Raw genomic sequence first — 12758 nt, forward strand, 5'->3', positions numbered from 1 at the left:
GGGGTTGGGAATGAGATTGAGAAATAGAGGGGGTGGGTTCAAGTATGAGATCGAGAGATAAAGGGGGTAATGTGTTGTAGTTTCAAATCGAGAATACAAAACAATATGCCAAGTAACAAAAATATTTTTGAATCTTATTTTCGACACGGTAGATAAGGTTTAAATTGCTTACCACAAGTATAAAAAAAACAGTCATGCGTGTAACAAAATATTTGAATATTTTTTTCTGCACGGTAAACTATTTAGGATTTTCTAAAAAATTTACAGGTGGTCATACCTTAAAAAGAGTTGTTCGATGCCGAAACAAATAAGAAGTTCTACCAAAACACCCTATAAATTTTCTCTAATATTTTTAAATAAAAAACGTGTATTATTTATTATATGTTAGTTTTACCAAGTATTTATTAGAGAAATGCTAAAGGGCACTAGTGGTGCCTAGCACCCTCCTATGTGTCAATATCGCTATTGATCCAACTAAGTATTAGGTCTTATATAATTTAATATAATAGCTTTTAGGGAGTATCACTAGCCAATCACAACGCGACATCTCGAGAAGGTGCTAGGCACCACTGATGCCTAATAGCAATGCTCTATTTATTAGTATACATTCTTGGGGAAGATAATTTTATAAATCTAAACTATTTCACATTAGTCCCTTCGGGGACACCCGATAAAATTGGAACGATACAGAGAAGATTAGCATGGCCCCTGCGCAAGGATGACACACACAAATCGAGAAATGGTCCAAACTATTTCACATTATATATAATATTATATATAATACATTTTCGTTTATAAAAAAAAATTGTTAACAAAAAATAAAAAATAATTAACATTTTTGCTCCCTAAATTTTCCACAATACCTAATCATGCATCATAAAATATACGCTTTGTTAAATTTTTTCCCTAAAATATAACAGTTACATAATTATACCTCTTATGATGTTTTATTTATTTTACTTTTAAAATTAATATTTCTACCTTTGAATTTTGACCAATAAATTTTTTTGCCCAATTTTATTAAACAACAATAATTTTACAAACTATAATTTTCTAAATTCTTAAAAAAAAATTAAAATACCTAATAAAAGTATTAAATTAATAAAAAAATATTAACTTCACTTAAACACCCTAAATTATTCCTAAAAAATATTTTAAAATTTTATTTTAATTATAAACACATATATTAAAAAATAAAACAAAAATTATTAAAAATCCAATAAATAATTTAAATAAACTAAAATTTCGAGAAGAAAAAATAAAGTTTATTTATATTTACAAACTCATATTTTAAAAAATAAAGAACAATATAAAATTTTTCTTTTAAAAAATAGTAATTAAACTAAAAAAATAATACTTACTTAAACAAATCTAGATTTTTGAGAAAAAAATAAACTCAAACTTGTTCCTTTTAAATTTAATTTTTACAAAAAATTAAACTTTGAATATACTTTTTTATATTTAAATAGATTTTACAATAAAAATAATTAATTTTTATATCGTTTAAGTAGTTGTAAAATTTTGATTTCTTTTTTATTTTTTTAATCATTAAAACTAATTTTTTTAAGGATCTAAAATAATATTTTAAGATTTACCAAAAAAAATGTTAGAATATTTATTATTTTTATTTCGAGGAGTATGATTTGATAGTTGTTAAAGTTCAGTAGATAAAAATAATAATAATTTACAATATTTAAACAAAATAATGAGATAGAACCTCATAAAATGACTAAATAACTGTAAATATAAATATTAAGGGAGAATTATTCAAAAAAAAAAAAAATAAACAAAATCCCACAATTTATTTATTTTGTTACCTAACATTTCCTTTTTATTTTTTATTTTGAAAGGAATGTTACTTAACATTAAAATTGAATTGTATTTTTTCCCACCAACTAATGAACATCCTTAAGTCCAAACAGTCCCTAACAAATTACAATCACTATCATGTAAATTCATTGATGCTACTAATAATTATTTTATTCATCATTTCTTACCTACTATTTTCAAATTTAGAATAATGCAAAAAATATTAAATAAAAGAAGACAAGTTCTTGGGTGAGGTTATTTTTTATTGCAAAAGTGTGCACTCTTGAAAAATGAGATGATTGTACCAATAAACTTTTTTTATTATTATTTTTTTATTTTTGATATTTGAATAAATTTTTTTATTTTATTTTTTTGTTAAATCATACTTTGTAAATATTTAACATATTTAGTAAATTTTTTAAAATTTTAAGATAAACTAACATACTCAAAATAAAAAGTTCAAGTACTTTATTCTATGCATACTTCTTTTATTTTATAGTGTGAAATATAATGTTTGAAATATATTTTTTATGTTGTAAATTATTTTACATTTATTATAAATTCAAAAGATGTCTTAAACAATTAAATGATAAATCAATCATATAAAAAAATTAAATTATAAATATTCATATATCATATTGGTGCACTTTTTTTTATTCATGTATATAAAAAAAATATTAAATTATAATTTTTTAGGTTAATTAAGAATTTTTAAATAAATTTTAAAATTATTAGATTTATAAATTTTTGTCTAATTTTATTAGTGTGACAATTGCTTAAATTATACTCTGAACTTAAATAAGCACCAAAATCATTTTTACATATTTTACTATGTGATGATTTGTTATTATAAAATCATTAATTTTTTTAATATGTCATATTTTTAAGCTAATCTATTTATACTTATATATTATATATTTAGACTTATCGTATTATATTTAAGTTCATACTTTCTATATCATATCATATCGTACTTAAACACATATTATTTTTTATATCGAATCGTGCTCATACTTTCTATATCATATCATATCGTACTTAAACACATACTCGTGCTCGTCAAAAAATCCAACCCATATCCAGAGCACTATCCCAACTTAAAATAGAGTACCAAATAGTACCCACATTTTTTTTATCGAGAAAAAGAAAATAAAGAGAAAAAGCAACAAATAATTATAATTTTTTAGTTGAAGATGTTGGATTTTCCAACCAACACGTCAGCCTAAATTAACGCCACGTGTTACGCTCAGAAGCAAAGAAGCAAATTTCAGACCCAACTCTCTTCTCTAGCGATCAAAATCCCGAAAATACCCTTGAGCATAAGATGATGATCCGTTTCTGCATCTGATGCGGTTTTTGTCTTCGTTTCTCACAAAGGTATATTCTCTCCCTTTCCCTTCGATTCTCTCTCTCTACAAAATCGCCAACCTTAAATGCCTCTCTTATTTCTCTACGTTTTCTCCCACTTCTCCGTACCACTCCTATAATCTCTCAGGTGATTCAATTTTTTCTCTTATCCTTTCGAATTATATAAATTTTTGTGTATTTGACAGTTTTTGTTTGGTGAAGTTTTTCGCGGCTTCATTTCCATTGTTTTTGTTTATGATTTCGTAATTTGGTTTTGTTGATTTGATGAATGAAGGCATTTTTGATTTTAAGTCAATGTGTGGTTGTTTTTTTCGTTGAATTTTTAGATTTTGAGAGGTAGTTTGATGTAAAGTTCGGTTTTTTTCTGTTGAATCGAAGTTATTTGGGGCATTGGTTATTCCGATTTGTTTTAATTGAAAGCTCCCTCTGTCTATCTCTCTCTCTATTTATAGAACTAAGCAGTACATGGAAGAACATCAATCTGTTTAATATACGTTGTAGTACATACATAGAGCTTGGGGTCTTATCTTATGTAGTGGAATCCATTTTTAGTAGTTTTATTATTACATTGATAGCATTGTTCACAGTTACACATACATTGACATTGTCACATTGCTTACTTTAATTTGTTGTGTTATAATCACAGTTGTGGTTTATTACCTGCTTATTGCTATAAAGAAGATATCAATCAAATATAACATTCCAATTTAAGGGTTGTGTGCGTGTGTGGGAGGTATTAGAGTGTCCTACATTGGACCCTTGGTTTAAATTTTTAGTAGGAGGATTGTGGTTTGATTCCAAAGATGGTAATGTAATAGTTTTAATTGGGGTTGTGTATTGTTATTTCTTATGCAAGTTTAAGCCTTTTATTTTATTCTATGTATTACCAACAAAACTTCCGTTGTCATTGCTTTCACCTTCTAATTAGATATATTGTTTTCTTATGTTGATGACTATGAATATTTTGATGATTCCATTGTATGTTGGTTTATTATTAGTTGTCATCATAACTTTTCAACTGAACAAGAACTTGTAGAGTTTTTTACTTTGTATTTTTCATGGTACGTGAATGGTGGGGGCTTTCAATCGTTGCTGAACTTTTGTTTTTTCTTTCTGCATAGCTGGTGATGATGGTCGTGCTACTTTAGCTTGTTGAGAACATCATGCATGTGTAGTGTGTACTCGTGATCTTTGATTTGGAATGGAAAAGCAAGTCTAACATGGAATAGACATATTCGACTCAGTTTAAAGATACATACTTTAGTAGGATTTTTTAGATTATTGTCATCGACGATAGTGGTTTGTGCCGGAATATTTATTTGTCAAGTACCGGAAGTCGTCCCTATATAATTATGGAGGTTCTAGATCGACCCCAAGGGCAAAAGCAGATGTTAGGTCGCAAAATTGTCTCTAGTGGGACTCAAAAAGATATATGGCATGCTGTGGAAGAGGGCTCCTTGGCTGATGTGGATACTGCATTAGCACTGATGAAGAAGAATGGGGTTAATATTAATGCAAGAAGTGTATTTGGACTAACTCCTCTTCATATTGCGACTTGGAGAAATCATATTCCCATCGTTAAAAGGCTTCTTGCAGCTGGTGCTGATTCAGATGCTAGGGTTTGTCACTTTGCCCAATGGATTACATTATTGCTTATTTATCTTAAAGGGAATGTGTAGATTTCTTTTGCTTTAGTAAAGGTATCACATTTATTGGGATGTCGGTATTACATGGAGAACTTGTAAATTGGATAGTTTTGCGGGAAGGTGTCTTGTCTTATGCAATATGTCTTATCACATATTTCAGGATGGGGAGTCAGGATGGAGTAGCCTTCACCGGGCACTCCATTTTGGTCATCTAGCTGTGGCAAGTGTCCTTCTGCAGTCTGGGGCTTCTATTACTTTGGAGGATTCTAAATCTCGAATACCAGTTGATCTCTTATCTGGGCCTTTATCACAGGTTGTCGGAAGTGGGCGTAATTCAGGCATGCTTTACCATCCTTTGCATGTTTTAAGGGATATTACTGTTTTGTTTCTGAATATTATTGTGAATAAATCAAGTTGTTGTCATTGTGTTCAGTAGTGACTGAGGTCTTCAGTTGGGGAAGTGGTGTTAACTATCAGCTTGGAACTGGAAATGCACATCTACAGAAGTTGCCTTGCAAGGTTGACTCTCTTCATGACTCGCTGATCAAGCTGGTTTCTGCTTCCAAGTTTCATAGTGTTGCAGTAACTGCTCGAGGTGAAGTCTTCACTTGGGGATTTGGTAGAGGGGGCCGACTTGGGCAACCCGACTTTGATATACACAGGTAGAGGATGCTAATACATTGTTTGTATACGCTATTAGTGTACTGATAATGTATTGTTCATTTGGTTCTGTCATTCAATGATATAGTAGGCCACACTATCCATTTGTTGTACTGAAAGTATTTGAACTATGTCACTCTTGTCTTTCACTTTTCTTTCCATGTATACATAGTTGTAACAAATCAATCTGGAATTTGTTCTTATATACAACATGTTGATGCATGAACAATGCTCAATGTGTGATTTTTTAATTTGTTGAAAAAACGTGAATGTGTAATTATTCTGACTTGTACACGGAAGAATCTTTGATAGAAACAAACCTAATTTTATTTTCTTAATAAATTCCATATAATTTGATGTAGATTGTCAGCCATATGCTATTGTTGAAGTTGAAAAAAGTATTGTCTGAAATTGTAAGCTGTGGCTGTTTACCTTTCTCATTTTTAATTTGTTATTTTAGATGCAACTTGTTATTATCTTTTCAGCGGTCAAGCTGCAGTTATTACACCTCGCCAAGTGATTTCCGGTTTAGGGTCTCGTCGGGTGAAGGCTGTTGCAGCAGCTAAACATCACACTGTTGTTTCTACTGAAGGTGGTGAAGTGTTCACCTGGGGATCCAACAGAGGTAAATTATACGGGGATTTGAGATTTTGCATATACAAAGTTTGCAAATATTGTTTCTTTATCAGTTTATAAGTTGTTTGATTAAGAAGAAACAAGACTATGGCTATAGGTTGAACATCAAAATTGAAAGAGCCTCAGTGGAACAAAAATCCTTCCAATCAAACTTACCTGAAACAAAAGCTACTTGACAGGAATAGAACGCTGTAGGACCAACCACATAAAATAGAAACAGATTACACCAGAACCTCCCATTCTCCCAAAAGATGAGAATACGGTGAAAGACTAAAAAAGAAAGAAAGATTCTCCTTATCTTGAAAATCCTCTTATTTCTTTCCAACCAATCTGCCTACATATCACTCCTCACAACTTTGAAGCAGTTTTTGTTGTTAATTGTACCCCCCACAAAATTACAAACTTTACAATCATGACAACTTATTGGAATAACTCATGAATTTCAAAATTCTTAACAGAAACTTCGATTGCAGAGAGAAGCTAAATTCAAAATCAACAAATATGTGACTCACTTTCTCAGATTCTTTTATACAATTCCGGAAGACGAGTTTGGTAAGGACATTAATATGAAGGCTCTAAGCGTGTCTATCTTATTCCAAGCCACAACACTGCCAAAAAACCTTATGAAAGGAGCAACCTGTTTCCAATAATTGATAGAATTCTCTCTATTTTGAAAAGTCCAAACTGTCCACAAAACAACTATCTCTAAACAATTTAAAATTATCTTTTGTATTAAGTACATCCCCAACAAAATCATGAACCATAAAATCATTACAGCTTGGAATTCTAAACTCTTGCACACACTTTGATCACAGAGACTGATGTAAATTGACAATGAATGAAGCATGTGGTTCACATTTTCAGATTCTTTCATGGAGAACTTGGTAATGGTATGATATGTGTACTGATCTTATTCAAAGCTGGCAACTGAAAATCTAACCACGGGCCTATCACCATTTTCTTCTATTTTCAACACCACTTGCAATTTGCAAAAACCTCAATACTCAGTAAAACAAACCTAAAGGACAGTGGTATATTTCCATATCATCTTAGCTACAGAAAGATAATTTAAATTATTAAATAGAGAATTGAAAGATAGTATCTTGATTCAAAAATATTTTTAATTGAACCACACTGAATCTGGGTAAAACTGTCTAAAAAGTCTTCTCCAATTTTCGTGAAAAGAGAACATAAACCTCTATGTAATACGGACTAGTGTGCATATCAAATCTGAACATTATCTATTGTTGATTTAAGTTAACAATTAAATGAATATGAATCAAATTGTGCTTTAGTCATCTATGTTATGCTGAAATTAATGACTCTGATCCTTTTTACATGCTTCTGTAGAGGGTCAGCTCGGCTACACATCTGTGGATACACAGCCCACACCCCGCAGAGTGAGTTCTCTTCGATCAAAAATTGTGGCTGTTGCTGCTGCAAATAAGCACACTGCTGTTATTTCTGAGGCTGGGGAAGTTTTTACATGGGGGTGTAACAGAGAAGGTCAACTTGGTTATGGTACATCAAATTCAGCATCGAATTACACCCCAAGATTGGTTGAATCCTTGAAGGGAAAGGTTTTCACTGGAGTTTCTGCTGCAAAGTATCATACACTCGTGTTAGGAGGTGATGGAGAGGTAACATTAACCACATAAAGTACTCACTTGGTCATTATACCATGGGCTTTAATTCGGTGCTAACCACTAAGTACTAACTAGGTGGATGCCTAGGTCATTCTTATGGATTATTTATTGGAGTTTTCATCCAAAATTATACGACTTATATGTTGTTGAGGATTAATGATGTCTAAATTAGTCACGTGACATGCATGGCAGGTATACACGTGGGGTCATCGATTGGTTACCCCGAAACGTGTTGTCATTGCTAGAAACTTAAAGAAGGGTGGGGGTGCTGCTCTGAAGTTTCATCGTAGTGAACGGCTTCATGTGGTCGCTATAGCTGCAGGGATGGTACATAGCTCAGCTCTTACTGACGACGGTGCGCTATTTTATTGGGTCTCCTCAGATACTGATCATAGATGTCAACAGGTGTTTACTAGACTGTACTTATTGTCTTTGTTGGTTTTGTCTTTATCATTTGATGAAAAGCCTTATTAGTTATCTTTGGTTTTCTTCAGCTATATTCTCTATGTGGACACAATGTTGTAAATGTATCTGCCGGGAAATACTGGACTGCAGCAGTCACAGCAACAGGTGATGTTTACATGTGGGATGGGAAGACAGGCAAGGATAAACCACCTATGCCAACTCGTTTACATGGTCAAAAGCGGGCTAGTTCGGTTTCCGTTGGTGAAACTCATTTGTTGATTATTGGTTCTCTTTATCATCCTGTCTATCCCCACAATATGGTGAAGGATCCCGAGAAGCAGAAGTCAAATGTCAGTGATGAGCTAGAAGAGTTTAGTGAATATCTCATGACTAATGACATGGAATCCTTTAGCCAACCACCTAGTACAGATGCGGAATCAGGAAAAGTGCTCGTACCAAGCTTAAAAAGTTTATGTGAAAAAGTGGCCGCAGAAAATCTAGTGGAGCCACGGAATGCTATTCAGATGGTTGAAATTGCTGACTCACTTGATGCAGAGGGTTTGAGGAAGCATTGTGAGGTATTCCCCTCAATCTCTTTAGAAATGACTAATTTTTAATTGACTTGAATTAGATTGGCCTTTTATTATTATAGCTTACTGCAGTGGTATTAATTGTATCAAACTATCAATCAGGTCAAACATATGATTTACTACTAACAATGTTAGGCTTTGTCACCTTCTATACCCGTCTCCCTCTCTCTTTTTTGCTTGGTCAAACTCTAATACATAACTGCAGCAAAACCTTCTATTGTAGGCTTGCGCTCTTCCACATTGCACAGGCTCACCTTTCATTGAATCTAATAGCCTTACTAGTTTAAATTTAAGATTTTTCTTTTTTAAAAGGTAACATTGGCGATCATCTGAATTCTGGCCATGGCGGCATGCAACTTTTGCCTCTGGTCCATTTTATTAGCTAGTCTTCAATATTTTCCTTCTTTACAAAAAATTTTCCTTGTGAAAGGGTCGAAGGTTGTAATGGTTCAAACTTTTTTTTTTTTAAAATTATTTTTTTATATGCAACAGTTGATGGTTAGAACAATCTTTTTTCTTGTGCATTTGATGACATTTCATCCTCATTTTTCTTACGGAAGCTCTTTTTGTTGTTTCTTTCAGGAAATTGTTATCCGCAACCTTGACTACATTTTCACAGTGTCTTCACAAGCTGTTGCTAGTGCTTCTCTGGAAATTTTAGTTAAACTTGAAAACTTGTTGGACCAAAGATCATCTGAATCTTGGAGTTACCGTCGTCTCCCAACTCCCACAGCTACTTTTCCTGCCATCATTAATAGTGAAGAGGAAGATAGTGATAATGAGGTCCAGAGGACTCGTGACAACCATATATCTATCTCGAAAAATGAAATGAACCTAAGAATGGATTCCTTTCTGCAGCCTAGGGATGATCTCGATCTTGATAAACAAATTCGAGCGTTACGGAAAAAGTTGCAGCAGATTGAGATGCTGGAAGTAAAGCAATCAAAAGGACATCTTCTCGATGACCAACAAATTGCAAAGCTTAAAACAAGACCAGTGCTTGAGAACTCACTCGCTGCACTTGGTGCTCCAGTCATAACCGAGCAGGTGGATGCAGCAGCATCGTCCGCAGCTCTTCAAGATGGCAAAGGAAATAAAAAAGCAAAGAAACAAAGAAAGAAGAGCAAACAAAGGGCAGTAGAAATCGAGGCACCGTCTGGTGTTTCTGGAACTGAAGTTGTATCCGAAACTGCTAAGGATTTCTTCAATGTTGAAGTCTCTCAGGCCTTAAAACTCAAGGTGGGTTTTTTGAAATTCTCCTTGTTGGTATGGTTGCTTTTGTTTAAGATAATACTTAAACCGTATTCTAATGAAGTGATACATTAAAATATTTGAATTTCTCACCAATTGCAGTGATAAAGCAGTGGATTCAAATATTAAACTTAATTAATGTTTACTTACTAGTGGAATTTTCTTATAGGAGGAAGATATGAGTGATATGTTTGAAATGACTTTGACAAGCGAAGCCACAAAAGAGTCAGGTTTCTGTGTGCAGGAGACTTCAAATTCGTCAAAGAATAAGAGCCCGTCAATGACAGGTTCCAAGAAAAAGAACAGGAAGGGAGGGCTCTCCATGTTCTTGAGTGGTGCCCTCGATGATGCACCGAAAGATGTTGCACCCCCTCCCCCAACACCCAAAAAAACCGAGGGTCCTGCATGGGGTGGAGCTAAAATTCCAAAAGGACCTGCATCTCTTCGCGAAATTCAAAGTGAGCAAAGCAGAATCAAAGGGACTCAGCCAATTCGCGCCAAGGACAAGGAGGAAGATCTCGGGGATAGCAAAAGCGAGGGGAAAATTCTGTTGAGTTCGTTTATGGCTTCCAAGCCTATACCAATGGTCTCGCCTCAGACATCACAGGCACAAGATGGAGAAAGAAGCACACCACCGTGGCAATCATCAGGAACACCTCCTCGTCATTCTCGACCATCTCTTAGGGACATCCAATTGCAGCAGGTACTCATTATTATTCCTTTTCTCTCAGTTTCAATTTTGAAAAGATAGCCATGTCAATGATTCGGTGTACTCGTCTCGAGCAGGTTAAACACCATCAAAGTCTTTCCCACAGTCCAAAGACAAAAGTATCGGGATTCGCCGTTACTTCCGGGCAGGGCTCGCCATCCGACACCCCAGCCATGAACCGGTGGTTCAAGCCAGAGGTGGACACACCCTCATCAATACGTTCAATTCAGATAGAAGAGAAAGCAATAAAGGATCTCAAACGCTTCTACAGCAGTGTCAAAATTGTCAAAAATCAAATTTGACCATAAAATAAAATTTGATTTATGTGTTAGGATATAGTTGTAGTCACTAGTCACTGTGGATCTTTTATTATTAATTTAAATTTATTTAATTGATAAAATCCACCACTGTAAATTTAAATGTACAGAGGTTGTAGTGTACATTAAATCTTCATAAAATTTCAATGACAGTTATTTGTTGTCATTGTTTATGGGAGCCTTTTTCTTTTACTTTCACTTCAGTTATTTAAGTTACCTAATAATAAATAGGCTCCCAAACTAGGAGAAAGAGAAACTCTTTAAAGCTTTTTTCAATAGTGTAATTACACAATCAATTTAATAAATTCAATTTAAGCCTTACAATTTTTTTTTTCACTAAGAAAAGTTTTACATGAGTTATAAAATTATGTGCTTTATAATTTTTCTGTTGGGGTTTACTATAGTATGATTTATTACTTGATGTTTATATATAGGGATATTTGCAAGTTTGGAATGTTTCTTTTCTCTATTATATTTTGTGAAAAGTTGTTTTAAAAGCAATATTGAAATTATTCTGGTGTAAACTCGAGATAATTTTTAGACTCGGCACTATAAAATTTTGAGAGATAAAATATAAAAATAATTACATCAATCTAGAGATTGAGATAATAATCTTGAAATCACTAATATTAGAAAAGAAAAATTAATTCTGCTAACCTATCAACTAAACCTAATGTGAAAGAATTCCACTAGAAAAAATGATTTCAAACTATAATGATCAATTAAAATTAATAAATAATAATATTTATTCAAAAGCCCATTGATTTTCCTTGCGAATAGCTTCTTCTTCTTCGGGAGTGAAATCATTCTTGATATTAAATAACTTCCTAATTTCTTCCGGAGTCTTTCCTTTGATCATATCAGCCACAGTTTGACATGTTAAGTCAAGTAAATTCGCGATATTGAGGTAATTAGCAGACTGAAAAAGTAAAATAAATTTAATAAGTACTTTTAAAAAATATATAATTTCAATAAATAAATACACAATATAATAGCATAATATACATACCAAAATAAGTTCAAAAAGTGTGGCTTGGTCAAGCTTGACAAAATTGGCATCCCAAGATTGGAGATCAGTGGAATTGGAGGAATCGGCGTGCTTCTTACAGTATTCGATGACAAGAGTAAGAATCTTACTGGTGACGTTAGGCAAAGGAATGCCATTATCAGCACAACCATCTTCTATCATATGTTTGATCGTTTGGGATTGTATGGCAATTGCCTCTTCTACCTCAAACGATTCACCATCTGAACTGATCAAGATGATCTTCTTCGACTCCACTAAAACGACTGCGCTTCCTTCAGTTTCCATTATAAACGATGCTTATTATCTAATCAAGAATCAAGGTTTACTTTTTTTTTTCCAAAGAAGAAGAAGTGAGAGAGAATGTGAGAATAAGAATATGAGAATAGTTTTGTCTATTTATAGAAAATTAGAAAGGAGTAATCTAGTCCTAGTTTCTTTTGGAATAAGATTGTGAAGTACGATTTTTGTTGGTTGAATTTAATTACTTGGTATCTTTTTATCTTTTATTTATTTTTTATTTAAAAAAGAGAAGATTCGTATATCTTTTTTTGAATTTGAATAAAAAAAATCAATATTAAATGATAAAATTAGGTACTAGTTTTTTTTTGGTTATACATGGTGCCTCGAAAGAGCTACTTCCGTGTTTTATTTATTTATTTATTATTATTATTTTAAAATAAATGTATAAATATCT

At 32.6% G+C, this 12758-nt stretch overlaps 2 protein-coding genes and 1 non-coding gene across 4 annotated transcripts; 2 read left to right on the forward strand and 1 right to left on the reverse strand.

Annotated features, from left to right (window-relative positions):
• Nucleotides 1-651: 651 nt before the first annotated feature.
• Nucleotides 652-754, forward strand: LOC133031613 (U6 spliceosomal RNA). The gene has a single exon (XR_009684717.1). It is a non-coding gene; the product is annotated as a U6 spliceosomal RNA (small nuclear RNA).
• Nucleotides 755-3147: 2393 nt separating this feature from the next.
• LOC115722163 (uncharacterized) lies at nucleotides 3148-11235 on the forward strand. Of its 2 annotated transcripts, none has more exons than XM_030651294.2 (11): nucleotides 3148-3304; nucleotides 4299-4796; nucleotides 4984-5161; nucleotides 5260-5485; nucleotides 5969-6108; nucleotides 7470-7759; nucleotides 7958-8170; nucleotides 8260-8748; nucleotides 9343-9999; nucleotides 10181-10714; nucleotides 10798-11235. In XM_030651294.2, the coding sequence occupies exons 2-11, from the start codon at nucleotides 4530-4532 to the stop codon at nucleotides 11020-11022; spliced, it is 3219 nt and encodes a 1072-aa protein (XP_030507154.2). In that variant the 5' UTR covers nucleotides 3148-3304; nucleotides 4299-4529; the 3' UTR covers nucleotides 11023-11235. The 2 variants fall into 2 exon arrangements, with proteins under 2 accessions (XP_030507154.2, XP_030507153.2); XM_030651293.2 differs by having other exon boundaries at nucleotides 3149-3304; nucleotides 5257-5485.
• Nucleotides 11236-11651: 416 nt separating this feature from the next.
• Nucleotides 11652-12498, reverse strand: LOC115723017 (SKP1-like protein 1A). Its single transcript, XM_030652413.2, has 2 exons — nucleotides 12047-12498; nucleotides 11652-11956 (listed from the first exon to the last, which is right to left on the reverse strand). The coding sequence occupies exons 1-2, from the start codon at nucleotides 12347-12349 to the stop codon at nucleotides 11783-11785; spliced, it is 477 nt and encodes a 158-aa protein (XP_030508273.2). The 5' UTR covers nucleotides 12350-12498; the 3' UTR covers nucleotides 11652-11782.
• Between the last annotated feature and the right edge of the window lie 260 nt (nucleotides 12499-12758).

Source organism: Cannabis sativa, chromosome 9 (genome assembly GCF_029168945.1).
Source record: "Cannabis sativa cultivar Pink pepper isolate KNU-18-1 chromosome 9, ASM2916894v1, whole genome shotgun sequence".
Classification (NCBI taxonomy): domain Eukaryota; kingdom Viridiplantae; phylum Streptophyta; class Magnoliopsida; order Rosales; family Cannabaceae; genus Cannabis; species Cannabis sativa.

What these genes read in the sequence shown, in the direction of transcription:
- LOC115722163 (XM_030651293.2), top strand. Translation starts at nt 4,530, where the DNA reads ATGGAGGTTCTAGATCGACCCCAAGGGCAAAAGCAGATGTTAGGTCGC. An exon ending in GTGCTGATTCAGATGCTAGG is followed by an intron (nt 4,797 to 4,983) that starts GTTTGTCACTTT and finishes CACATATTTCAG; the next exon opens with GATGGGGAGTCAGGATGGAG. An exon ending in CTCAGGCCTTAAAACTCAAG is followed by an intron (nt 10,000 to 10,180) that starts GTGGGTTTTTTG and finishes ATTTTCTTATAG; the next exon opens with GAGGAAGATATGAGTGATAT.
- LOC115723017 (XM_030652413.2), bottom strand. Translation starts at nt 12,349, where the DNA reads ATGGAAACTGAAGGAAGCGCAGTCGTTTTAGTGGAGTCGAAGAAGATC. An exon ending in CACTTTTTGAACTTATTTTG is followed by an intron (nt 11,957 to 12,046) that starts GTATGTATATTA and finishes TTACTTTTTCAG; the next exon opens with TCTGCTAATTACCTCAATAT.